This window comes from Gilbertella persicaria (assembly GCF_025201335.1).
Source record: "Gilbertella persicaria strain CBS 190.32 chromosome Unknown B0P05scaffold_31, whole genome shotgun sequence".
NCBI classification, from domain to species: domain Eukaryota; kingdom Fungi; phylum Mucoromycota; class Mucoromycetes; order Mucorales; family Choanephoraceae; genus Gilbertella; species Gilbertella persicaria.
In genome coordinates this window covers 72236-85182 of record NW_026251992.1, presented here as the reverse complement: position 1 = coordinate 85182, position 12947 = coordinate 72236, and the positions used below count along the sequence as shown (strand labels likewise).

The 12947-nt window shown below is 36.1% G+C and overlaps 5 protein-coding genes across 5 annotated transcripts; 2 read left to right on the top strand and 3 right to left on the bottom strand.

The window, feature by feature from the left end:
* Nucleotides 1-282: 282 nt before the first annotated feature.
* B0P05DRAFT_473991 (SH3 domain-containing protein) lies at nucleotides 283-706 on the top strand (the record flags this gene model as incomplete). The annotated part of the gene is made up of 2 exons (XM_051574763.1): nucleotides 283-517; nucleotides 558-706. Coding segments are annotated over 2 exons (384 nt in total), but the record flags the coding sequence as incomplete, so codon positions are not given.
* A 724-nt stretch (nucleotides 707-1430) lies between these two features.
* Nucleotides 1431-3127, bottom strand: B0P05DRAFT_549674 (delta-6 fatty acid desaturase). The gene is made up of 5 exons (XM_051579161.1): nucleotides 3053-3127; nucleotides 2822-3001; nucleotides 2393-2769; nucleotides 1731-2273; nucleotides 1431-1688 (listed from the first exon to the last, which is right to left on the bottom strand). The coding sequence occupies exons 1-5, from the start codon at nucleotides 3075-3077 to the stop codon at nucleotides 1509-1511; spliced, it is 1305 nt and encodes a 434-aa protein (XP_051432910.1). The 5' UTR covers nucleotides 3078-3127; the 3' UTR covers nucleotides 1431-1508.
* On the bottom strand, nucleotides 3047-3577 carry B0P05DRAFT_179957 (uncharacterized protein). The gene has a single exon (XM_051573157.1). The coding sequence runs from the start codon at nucleotides 3458-3460 to the stop codon at nucleotides 3194-3196; it is 267 nt and encodes an 88-aa protein (XP_051432909.1). The 5' UTR covers nucleotides 3461-3577; the 3' UTR covers nucleotides 3047-3193.
* B0P05DRAFT_473944 (rab11 protein) lies at nucleotides 3451-4358 on the bottom strand (the record flags this gene model as incomplete). The annotated part of the gene is made up of 6 exons (XM_051574758.1): nucleotides 3451-3581; nucleotides 3631-3711; nucleotides 3758-3951; nucleotides 4015-4048; nucleotides 4106-4267; nucleotides 4322-4358. The coding sequence occupies 6 exons, from the start codon at nucleotides 4356-4358 to the stop codon at nucleotides 3451-3453; spliced, it is 639 nt and encodes a 212-aa protein (XP_051432908.1).
* A 3429-nt stretch (nucleotides 4359-7787) lies between these two features.
* Nucleotides 7788-9383, top strand: B0P05DRAFT_549654 (small subunit of carbamoyl-phosphate synthase). Its single transcript, XM_051579160.1, has one exon. The coding sequence runs from the start codon at nucleotides 8124-8126 to the stop codon at nucleotides 9312-9314; it is 1191 nt and encodes a 396-aa protein (XP_051432907.1). The 5' UTR covers nucleotides 7788-8123; the 3' UTR covers nucleotides 9315-9383.
* Nucleotides 9384-12947: the final 3564 nt, after the last annotated feature.

Below are 12947 nucleotides of genomic sequence, written 5' to 3'. Positions count from 1 at the left end.
GTACTATTCTAACGACAAACACATATGCCCATTACAGATATATGGTACATTAGGTACATTCGACGGTTATATTGACTTGTGTAATAGATTCTGACTTTCTTGGCTGCCAGTATATCCATGGTGACCTATCAAATTGATTTCGTATTGCCAGTGACGAAATTCACAGCAGGATACCGAAGTGGAGCTAGTGCTTATGCTGCAGGCTACATCATTCTGATGATAATTCAAGTAAAGTAGATTGCTCTTATGTTTTACTTATCACTTCTTTAGTTTTTATGGGTCATTGTGTTTGGGAGTGAAAAAGAGAGTAGGATAGGAAAATATGCTCCTTCACAATATGGAAACACAGTGGGTATAGTGGGACAACAGTATGAAATGACAGCCAAGACAGATTCACCAGAACACAATCGCGTTGCATCACCCACTCATCCTGCTACTGTGGAACCTAACATGACCAGCTCGGAGATAGCACCACCGAATTTCGAATACCGTGAAAAAGTACAAGCATTGCATGCATGTAAGTAAACATTACAAAAAAAAAATTTACACAAATCTAGATCAAGCGAATCCTGAAGACCCAAACGAACTGAGTTTTACCAAAGGAGAGATTCTGGAAGTAGTTGACCGTAATGGAAATTGGTGGCAAGCACGTAAATCGGATGGTACAATAGGCATTATTCCAAGCAATTATGCAGGTATTTTATAATATCATGTTTTATATTGACTTTTTATAGTTTGGTACTTCGCCTAAATAACCACCGGAAGAATGTTTTATTTTACGAGTCTAATTTTATTAGCCGTCTCTTTTTTTTTTTTTTTTTTTTTTTTTTTAGATTAAATTCTGTGCATACGCTAGGGTCATTTCATCGATCAAACTTTAAAAAAAACAGGCCTGAGCGATAAAATGCTTTATTTTTTTTTCTTCTGATTAGACTATAAGGTTTGGTATAATACATATAATACAATAGGATAATATACAAAAAAGAGAAAGAGAATATATAAACAATTGAGAGAAAGAAAGAGAATTTAGCAGGCTAATTGAGACCATTGTCCTTTTTTATCGACATTTCCATTGTCATACAGTGTTCTACCAGCCCCGGTATCGATATCAATAAACTCTGGGAAAGAAACATATGTCTTTTCGAATTGAGATAATTTGGCATTGGCCACTTCTTCTCTTTGACAAGATGGAGCATGGGCGTGTACTTTTGAGTCGAATGAATGTTTGAAGGTATTTACAAGTTGATTCAAAAGTTCACGTAAGGTGGGTTGATGAGGATAACAACGTTGTTGCATTTTTAAAGAGAGAAAGAAGAATAAAAAAAAGTTATAAAAAAAAATGAAGGGTATTTATGATCATGACGAACTTGTTCTCCGATTTCAATTTAGCTCCGTTTTCACCAAAAAAAAAAAAAAAAAAAAAAAAAAAAGAGAGCCTCAATCGCTCTGGAACATTCAACACAAACAAAACGGCTAAAAATAATATTCCCTTTCAAAGTAATTCCGCACTAATATACTTTTTTACTCAGTCTTAAAGAAAGTCTTTGAATAATATCCAATGTTTTCAAGACTTCAAATGTGCCACCTAGAAAACTAGTATCATGATATCGAATATCATACTTTTGAGCCAGTTGCTTAACCATAGGTTTGACAAGAGGCAATTGATGACGTGGCATTTCAGGAAACACCTAAGAGAATGAATACCATATTGTGTAAAATACGCAGCTTACATGATGTTCAATTTGATAGTTAAGTCCACCCATAAGCCAATCGCCGAACGCTGTAGAAGTCACATCTCGACCCGTAATCACCTGGAGTTCATAAAACTCTGTGGCTGAAGCTTGTGCTGAAGAAAGAATAGGCATACCATTATGGTTCATGGCAAACACCAAAGCAAGCAAATAGCCCGCTGTCATTTGGCTGATAATAAAAAACAGGGCTACGTTCCTCCAACTGTCTATCCAAGCAAGGGCGCAAGAAGAGAAAAAGACCCAATGGATCATCAGAAACAAACGCTCACACCAAGACAATACTTTGGATTTGGTCAGACTCTCATTTTTGAAAGAATATTTGAGGGATTGAAAGGCCCAAGAGGTACGTGCAAATGCCAAGATAAAAAAATAGTATCGAGTTTGAAAGGGTAGGACATGCTCTGCAAGGAATTTATCATAGCCAGAGTTACTCAAAGAGCCATAAAAATTGGCTGCTGCAAATTCATCCCATAAAAGAATAGGCGCAGTGTCAATATCAGGATCCTCCCCGACACATTGGTGCTAGCATGGTGTGTGTTGTGCTTGTTTTTCCACCTAAAGTTAAGGTTAGTATCGATCGGAGATGCAGTGCGATTTTACCAGGAGAGCGAGAACCCTTGAATCAAGTTACCAAATGTAACCAAGAAAAGATTGTTGAGATGAGGGTCTTTGATAACCTGATAATGAGCGAAATCATGAGCCAGCCATCCGCATTGCTGCCAAAACAGACCCACAATGACAGCTGAGATAACAACAGCAAGTGTCGATGTTTTACCCCAAAGCTGAAGAATGACCAGTCCTACAACACAAACAAGCACCGTGGACAACACCTTATAAACATAGTAACTTGTACTCGCCTCAAATAAGCCTTCTTTTTCAAGTCGTAAACGAAGGTCACGGATCTCTTGAGCAAATGCAGCTGCTTTGCTGTTCTTCATCATCTTGGGCTCCACATCACCAACATAAAGATTGGCCAGCAATTCATAAGCAGAAGGAGGATGCATTTCTTTAAAGACATCTAGGGTAATACATGGATGAGTCAGAAAAAGTGACACCATAAAAAAATTCACCTGTAGCATCCCTTCCAACTTGTGTCTTGATAACACGTTCACCACCAGGATGATCAACGATAAATTCAGTAATATCATAGACTTTGTTTTCTACGACAATCAATTTCTTTGCATTGGGTTTGTTGTCAAGCACATCTTGATGTATCTGAGCTAATTCTGCTCTTGTAAAAAAATAAGGCACTAACAGAATTGCATTTATATATGGGAGCCAATCTTTATTTATGCCTTTACCTGTCGATCCTACTTTATTTTCCATAAGAGAGAGAGAAAGAGAGCGAAAGAGAAAAAGAAATAAAAACCAATGTCTATTTTATTATATTTTATTTTCAATTTCAACGATATTTTATTGGCCTTGAAGGTGATTCAACCACATCAAAGAACCCCTATATCGGATATTCTATCAATATCCTGCTTGCAATGTGGAAAAATAATTATGACCTTGAATTCAAAAAGTGATTGAGAAGCAGACTTAGAAAGACCTTGAGTGTTTGTACGGCTCCTGAAGTTGATTTTATGCGTGTAACAAAAATAAGTCAAAAAAAGAGTATTTTTAATTAGAGAATACAATATTCTGAAGGCGATGGTATGAAAGAAACTGGATAATAGAGAAATAAATAATGGCAAGAAAATTAACAGCATCCACCGCCTTGTTTGGCTTGTTCATCAGGTGTTTGAGAAACAAGGATTGTCTGACCACTGGTTGGCTTGATTGTGTTGCTGGATGATTCCAAAGCCTTGTTGGACACAATACGATAAATTTCTAAAAAAAAAGACTGTTCAACATCCTGTGTACAAATTGTTTGCTTTACCTGTCAAAATTTGTTGGAAGGATTGGTCAACGTTAGTGGCATCCAAAGCGGAAGTTTCGATGAATGAAAGGCCATTGTCAGCTGGCGAACTGTGAGTTGTACAAAATCATGACTAATAGCTCATTACCTGCAAATTGCTTAGCTTCATCAGTTGGAACAGCTCTTAAATGTCTCAAATCACTCTTGTTACCAACGAGCATGATGACAATATTGGAGTCAGCATGATCACGAAGTTCTTTCAACCAACGGTCAACACTTTCATAGGTAGAATGCTTAGAGATGTCATACACTAATAAAGCACCAACAGCACCACGATAATAACTAGCCAAAAAAAAAAGAATCAACTTCCTGTCGTTTTTTCTTTCTTTTTTTCTTTTTACTTACGCACTAGTAATGGCACGATATCTTTCTTGACCAGCTATAATACGCGAAAATATAAATTAAAAAAAATGGATGCCTTATTTTATCATTTTACCAGTATCCCAAATTTGAGCCTTGATCACCTTATTATCCACTTGAATACTTCTGGTAGCAAACTCAACACCAATAGTACTCTTTGACTCCAAGTTGAACTCGTTACGAGTGAAACGACTCAAAAGATTAGTCTTACCAACACCGGAGTCACCAATCAAAACAACTATTAAAAAAGAAAGGATGTTAGCCCGTAGGTTGGTATACATGTATAGTTTACCTTTAAAAAGGTAGTCATATTCTTCATCTCTACTCATCTTAGGTTTTTTTTTTTTCTTTTCTATACAAACGAGAAGGAAAACAAGAAAGAAATCAAAAAAAAAAGAAACCAAGCCCGTTTTTTTAAATTTTTTTAACGGAACTGATTCGATTCGCACAATCTTCTTTTCTTATTCCTTCTTGGTCTTTTTTAAAAAGCCTATGTCATTTTGTGATGCGTTTGTGTACTCTTTGTATTTATTTACATACTCTCTTTGTCTGCTGCTTCTTTGTTTGATTCTTATAGAATAATGGCTTAGATAAAAGTAAAAAAAAAGTCTGAACAAAATAAGGTTTTGTCTTCTGTATTCGAAAAAAGTGTTGTGTTACAGTTTGTCATGATAAAGAACACTTTCCCTTTTTTTTTTGATGTAGATTCAGGTTGCTAAACGTTTATTTCTGTGCATCCCACCTAGTTAATAAGCAGTTTGGATGCTACTTGCAACAAGACAAAGACGAGTACATGATCAGCACATATAGATGCAGACCAGTCTTGAATACGATTGTTTGATTAAAGCTATGCTGCCGTTTTCACCATTACCAATAGACATCAAGCCTTCCTTTTTGTGATCAACCAGTGCTTAAGCTACTGAAGTTTGGCAAAACAATACACACATGTTTGTGACGTACTGTTTTCATTCGTGGCACAAACAGTAGTGTATTCCCTTGTGGTTATAACCCAACCATCTTTACCAAGCATCTTTGGGTTTCCTTCCCCTGTCTTTCTTTCTGAGTCTAATACTCGTTAAAACGTATACAATGATTGTTTCTTGATCTTCCTTAATATATAATCGAGATCCCTTATAACTCCTCTATCATCCTGGTTCTGAACTAGTTCGATACAGGAAGCCTTTGCCTTGGGAAAATTCATCATTATTTTGATCTTTGTATTGCTTGAGAGTCAGTTGATTGTTACCTGTGGTTCATTGACTTTGTTTTCTTTGTATGATAACTCGTCGTCTTATTCATTCAGGAATATTAAATAGTCTTTGGCATGTAAGTCCTTGGCCATTATTTTGAAAATAGCTTGCAAGCTTAGCTCACCTACGCATTCTTCTAGGAAGAAATGTCGAGTATTAGGCTTGAAGCGATAAGAAAACAAACATTCATTTCTTTTTACGCTGAGTCAAAACATATTACAATTAAACCTCTTTGCGTTAATATTTCATCAGAACCCTGCGATACAAGTCATTTCAAGCGTTATGTGCCAAAAGAATCGTTTTTTATTGCAGCATACAATGTAAGAAAAGCCTCTTCTTTTCTTGCAGATCTATATCTGGTGAAGGCAATTCGATATTGTAATCAACTAGTTCACGTACTATCGAGGGATGATAGAAAGAATTTAGCTCTAGAATTGATTTGAAATAGCTCAAATCACATGCTTAGTAATGTTAGAATGGATCTAAATGTATATTAGTCCCATAAAACTGCAATTTCAATTGTAAATAGACTCAGGTTAAATGGCTTTTGTTTTAGACTATCGCGTCTGTAACTTTTCCTTATACACATAAGAAAAACAGATTAGACACCTTTTTCTAGAAAGATGTCGCATTTTTAAAAAGGAGATCATATTTCTTAGAATCAATCTTCTACAATGAACTGTCTTCAACGACTGCAGCTATTAGCAATAGGGCCCATAATCATCATTTGGAGGGTTTGATCATGAATTTATCAGAAATAATTTTGGCGGCATTTTAAATCAATTAAAAAATGATCGCCTAAAAATATACAAAAACAAAAAGATAAAGAAGTAACACATTAACAAAAGTTATAGATATGAGCGAGACGCATCTAATGATTTAGAGAATAGTACATATATATTATTAAAATTTTGAGCTACTTCTAAAAATGCTTTCTCTATTTTTGACTTTTTGTGTACAACTCTTATATGACTTTTGCAAATCTAACACTTCCAGCCCCAGACATTTTTTACCAATAGATACCATAATTAAAAATTGCTCTATCACTCACAAATTGCAATTTTGTATAAATCAAAACTTTTTTTTTATGGATGAAGATTTATTCTATTAAACTCATCGAATAGGGGATATATTTAAAGGAGAACAAGTGTAAGAAGCAGTGACTTCAAGAAAAACATCAGGGGGTAGTAAGGACGTCTGATCATTTTTCAACTTTTTCAAAACTTGACATGTTTTTGCATAGAAATGTTCTTGTGTACTGATGCGAAAGATGTTTGAAAAAAATGCATCGATGGTCTATTTTGGGGGTAGTTGCGGAAAAAAAAGAATCCCAGATAAGTCCTTTTTTGTCAGCCAAAACAATGTAAGACTCGGAAAAAGTTATCTGAATACTTGTTTCTACATATATCAGACAAAGAAAACACATGTGTTAGTTTTTGTTGAGGATGAGACAAAAAAAAAGAATGGCTGTTCAAGATAAGTTCTTGTGCATTAGAAGAAAAAAAAGGCATAATGCTTGTTTCGATAGTAGTGATAGTTTATCACTAAACATATGAGTCTGGGAATAAATCGATTAACGCACTGTTTCCTCTTGCGCTGATTAATGCAAAGAATTAAAGACGATAAGGTTTGATTCACTTTTTTTTTCTGAACAATTGCCAATGTAGATTGAAAGTCTCAAGTTTGAAGGGAGTCATTATGTCCTTGATTAAATAACCTTTACGGGAAATATGCATATCGTTCGTCTATATTAGCAAATTTCAAACAAAAAATGATTGGTTTGTGAGCTAAGAGATACTCTCAAACTAATTCAATTGGTGGTGATGTTGATTTATTTCCAGACTTGACGCCAAATAGATATCGACATGTATGAACAGCAAGCTCAATTTGAAAGCTATTAAACCAATAACAATTGAAGTAACTGATAAACATTGTCTGAAACATGCAAGCGTTGTTCTAATGCTTTTTCTTATCAATATATGCTTAAAGACTTGGTCTATTGTGATCCAAATGTGTCATGCCTAAATCAATAAAGAGCATTCCACAAGAGAAAAAAAAATAAGGAGAAGTTGCACAAATGATGTTTCTTTTTTTAATATTCAATATAGATTAGCCTAATATTTGACAAATAAAAAACATGTATTTTTTTATAAAAAAGATAACGATACATTATAAAAAAAAAACTAGAGTATAATCAGCAAAGGAAAAGTAGACCTATTTAATACAACATTGAAAGAAAAAGAGAGAAATTTAATTAAAAAAAAGTTTTCATGTGATACTAAATAACTGAAATAGATTATAGATACCTTACATCTCTTTTTTTTTCCTTGTTTCAATTGATTTTGTCCCTGTCGCTTATCTTGAAATGTTGTCCAACCAAAATCAAGAAAATTTTTATGACAATTATGGTCTATGACACATTGTGAATAAAATAAACCAAAAGAGTCAATAGACAAGTCACATTTAGATGAGTATATTAAGATGGATGCTTGCATGCTTTCATATCTTTTTCTTTTTTCTTCTTCTCTTCTTTGTCAATTAAAAAACTTCCTTTTTTAACTAACAAAGCCTTTAAAATATTATATTAGAAGGCTAATTGATTTATCGTTTTTCATAACGTAACTTTATGTATATTCACGCCTACGAAAAGTGCTCAGCCGATTATATTTGCGATCAAAGTAAGTAAAAATTCAACCTCCTCCTATTTTATCAATCTAATTTTTTTTTTGATTTATGACTATTAGTTTGGAAATCCTCTGATAACTCTACAGATCTCTTGTCAAACTAAACCTTTAAAGCAAACTCCATCTATCTTTACTCTTTTCTTCTCTCAATAACTAAAAAATGTCAAACACTGCTACTTCTGTCCCTGCTTCTCTTAAATTGAAGACTGGTCAAATCTTCCATGGTACATCCTTTGGTGCTCAAGTTAACACATTCGGTGAAGCCGTCTTTACTACTTCCCTTGTTGGCTACCCTGAATCCATGACTGATCCTTCTTACACTGGTCAAATCTTGGTCTTCACTCAACCTTTGATTGGTAACTATGGTGTTCCTGGTCAAGTCAAAGATGAATTTGGCCTTTACAAGTATTTCGAATCCGACGCTATTCAAGTTCAAGGTATCATTGTCAACGATTACGCTACTGAATACTCTCATTGGACTGCTGTTGAATCCTTGGCTGAATGGTGTATTCGTTACAATGTTCCTGCTATCAGCGGTGTTGACACTCGTGCTTTGACTCAACTCTTGCGTGATCAAGGCTCTACTTTAGCTCAAATCAGCATTGGCAAAGAATCCTTGATTGATAACATCAGCGCTCTCAACTTCCCCAACCCTAACCAAGAAAATTTAGTTGCCAAGGTTTCCACTAAGGTTCCTGTTACCTACAACCCTAAGGGTAATCTCAAGATTGCTGTGATTGACTGTGGTGTCAAGCAAAATATTCTTCGTTGTCTTGCTAGCCGTGGTGCCAGTGTTACTATCTTGCCCTACAACTATGACTTCAATGCTGTTGCTGATCAATTCGATGGTATCTTTGTCTCTAACGGTCCTGGTTCTCCTACTGTCTGTGTCGAAACTATTAAGAACTTGAAGATTGCTATTGAACACTTGAACAAGCCTATCTTTGGTATTTGTATGGGTAACCTTTTGCTTGGTATGGCTGCTGGTCTACAAGTATACAAGTTGCCTTTCGGTAACCGTGGTCACAACCAACCTGCTCTCAATGTCGATACTGGTCTTTGTTATATTACTTCTCAAAACCATGGTTACGCTTTGAACGATAACGACATGCCCAAGAACTGGAAGCGTTTGTTTGTTAATGCCAATGACGGTTCCAACGAAGGTATTCAACATGAATCCAAGCCTATTTTCTCTGTTCAATTCCATCCCGAAGCTAAGGGTGGACCTCAAGATACTTACTACTTATTTGAGGAATTCTTGAAGCATGTTTGCGCCCAAAAGATCGACAACGAAGGCTTCCATGCCTCTATCAGCGATGTCAAGCAATCTACTGTCTCAGCCTTTGCTTAAATCAACTATTAAATATTTATTCACAATCACAACATTTTTACATTTGTTTGCATCATCACACTTTTTATATCATTTTATTACAAAATAAAAAATATTTTATCAGTAGAAATTTTTACAACAAGAGGGTTTATAAATTAATGAACAAAAGCATTATGAATCTTTTCAAATTCTGTCATGCTTTTGAGTTGAACGCATCGATTACTTATGGTCATGCCATTGTTAGGTAATTGGATTCTAGCCAAAGTTTTGAGTTGACGATCCTTCTCTTGTCCCTAATCAAAGAGCTTTAGAAAAAACATGCATGTATATATATATCGTATACACTTACCTTGACAAGCGCTGATTCAATAGAGTCAAGAGGTTGATCCTTTTGTAATTCAACCACTTTATCTTTCAATACATGAAGTCTTTGTTTTAGGGTATACAGTACAGATTGTTGTGTTTGGTATTGATAGTCTGGTAACTTCTTGTTACTAAGCCACTTGCCGCCTCTTCTGTCAGACGAAAGTTGAACTACCTTTGGAGTGGCACTTGCTGTACGCATATCTTTGACAAGCATACGAGTCTCCAATGCAAAGGAACGCACCGTATCTTGCAATTTTGTATCTGACTTGTTCTTTTGCGTAGGTGAACTATCATTCAAATGAAGCGAGCGAACAATATCAGAGCCCTTGAGATAAGCATTTTCAGCACGTAGATAACGAATGGCTGCTTTGAGTGACTCCATATGTCCTTCATACACGCCTGTGGTTGGTGTATCTGCTAAAGTAGAAGCATTGTCTTCCAAAAGATCAAAGTCTGTGGCCTTTTTGGCAATCGAAAGTCTCTTTTCTTCCTTCTTGGCTGCCTTTTGCTTTAATTGCGTGTTTTCTTGCTCTAAAGCATCGTATTCTGCTTGTAGATTCTCCATGGCTTCAGCATACATTTGCTCTTGTGATTGTGATTTGCTCAACGTTTCTTCAAGAAGAGCAATCTGATCAGCTTGCTTCTTAACTGTTTCCATACGCTTTTCAAGAAGTTCGATCTTGACGGTTGATTCTTGAAGCGCTTGATCCTAAACAAGGACATGAACACTTGCACTATACAGCAACAACTTACTTTGAATTTGACATCTTTTATGAGTTTTACAATTTCATCACTGTGTTGTTGAAGTTTGCGTTCCATGTCGTGATTCATAACAACCTCTGCCTTGATGTCAGAAGCACGCTGTACCCAAGGAGCAACGCCTGTCACAACTAAACAAACATTAGCTTCCTATTTTACTCCATAATAAACATTACTCTTCTCTGTCTTGTTTTCATTCGAGATGCGTTCAAATGTAGTGTTGAGTTCATTGGTAAGTGATTTTAAGGTCTTCAGACATGCCTCCCACATGGTGCTTTCAGGAATTTCGAGGATCTCGTCGGCCTTGTTGAACACGATTTGTTGGATGAGAGCCAAGCTGATCTCTTCTTTGCTGCTGACTTTAGTCTCTACATACACAGCAATTTGCTTGTAGGCTTCATAACAGAATTTACCCAGCTTGGAGCTGATAGAATACAGCATCTTGAAGCGATGAAGATACTCTGATTTGAGTGTCAATGCTTGTTCTGATAAGTCTTCTAATTGGCGCAATAGTTTTCTAAGTGTCATACATGGTAAGAAAAGCAAGAAAATACAGTTGATATACTCACTTGGCCAATATCTTGCTATTCTTTGCCTGAACAATCAGACGAGTCAGTGGTTCAAGATATTCAAAATCAAGTTGATTGAGACCTTCTACAATAGGAATAGCTAGAAGAAATATGAGTCAATAGCATAGACTGTGGATAGGACTTACTTTCATTACGTGCCGCATTTGTCACAGCTTGCTTGACAAATGTCAACTCAACAATCATTCGGTCCGCATTCAAGTCCAAAGCTCGGGTCAAACCAAAGAATTGGTCTACATGATTAGCCTCACTTTGAACAAGATAAATGTCGCTCAAATGTTCTAATTGAGCAATCATGCGCTGCAACTCAATGACACACTCGTTTTCATTAATTTCATCTGTTCTCAACAAGTCCACAATACCTGTCAAGCGTCTTTCAGTACCAACCAAATCATGGTAGACTTGTCCCATTTTAATAAATGTGACAGGATTACAATTGACGATGAAGGTGACAAATCGCTTGCTCAAGTCACTTAACCAACCAGCACGTTGACGCATTTCACACACAGAAACAAGACTTTCAGACACAGTATCCATGATCTTTTCACTGATAGGCTGGTTCTGATCCAAATGCTTAATGATCAGTTCAGCCTTAAATACCAGACGCTTGTAAAGTAAGACACAAGAAATGGCATCGTTTTCTGTCTTGAAAAAGGCTTCAGGAAGATAAGGTTGAATGTAACTGAGGCGATCATTGGCTTGAGCAGCATCCAGCTTTCTGAGTTCAAGATCAATGGATTTAGCTTGTGCTTTCATTACAGTGGATTGTAGTTGCATATTCAAAGACATCATGGCTTGCGATTGACTGCTGAGCGTTTGTTTTTCGGATTGTTGGCTAACCTCTCTGTATCTCAATTGCTCTAAATCGTTTTGTAAAGTAGTAACAAGTTCACGGAATTGTTGAATCGTGCCTTCATAGTCTGCACTTGTTTCTTCGCTAGAACGAAGGCGTTCCATTTGTTCACGCAGAAGCATATCTCTGTGATCTATACATCCATTTGAGAGATACTGTCATTTGCTTGACATTACTTACCAATTTCTGCTTGTAATTGTTTTTCTGTTTCCATGTGGTTATCTTCTAATTCATCAGCGAGCTCCTTGAGTGCTTCCAAATCATCAATAGCCATGCGCATCTCTTCCATCTTTTCTGCCAATGCTAAATTCTTTTCAGTGAGCTGCTCAACCAAGTCTTCGGCACCGAGTGCATCATCTAATCGCTGCTTAAGTTCCTCAATAGTGAATTCGGCCATTTCAAGTTTATCGCGTGTTTTTTCGTACTGTAACTTCACTTCTTCCAATTCATAAGTCTCTTTTTCCAGGTTCCTTACTTTATCTAAGAGTTCATTTTCACGAGCTGTTGTAGCATCCCGTAATCTACAACATCAGTGTAAGTATCCTTCTTCTGGGGGTTTTGAAAGGGAATTTTACCTCATTAATGCTTCCTTTAATCTTTCATTATGTCTTTCAAGCTGTATAACTTCTAATGGTGTCTTCTCCTCATTATCGCGATCAGGAATACGGTTTATGATGTCTGCTTCCTTCTTCAGAACATCCAGATCAACACTGATTTCTTCAATCTTATCTTTCAATACATTGACTTCTTGTTGTAAATTTTCTGCTCGTTCCTCAGCCACTTCTTTATCCAAAGTCATCATTTCAAGTGATTCAATCACATCATTGTACTTGTTTTCATACATTTCTTGTTCAGTAACTGATTCCTTGAGTTGTCTCTTTGTCTCTCTCAATTCTCTTTGTAGTTCAGCAATCTTGTCTTGTAATTTGTTACGCAATGTCAAAAACTGCTCAGCTTCTTCTTTAACCTTTTCATGTTCTCGTTGACGCTCTCGGTCTTCTTGTCGTTTTGTTTCCAAGATTTTAAGTTTAAGACGAAGTTCCTCATAGTCTTTTAGAGGCACCATTTGTTCTGATTTACTGACTGGTA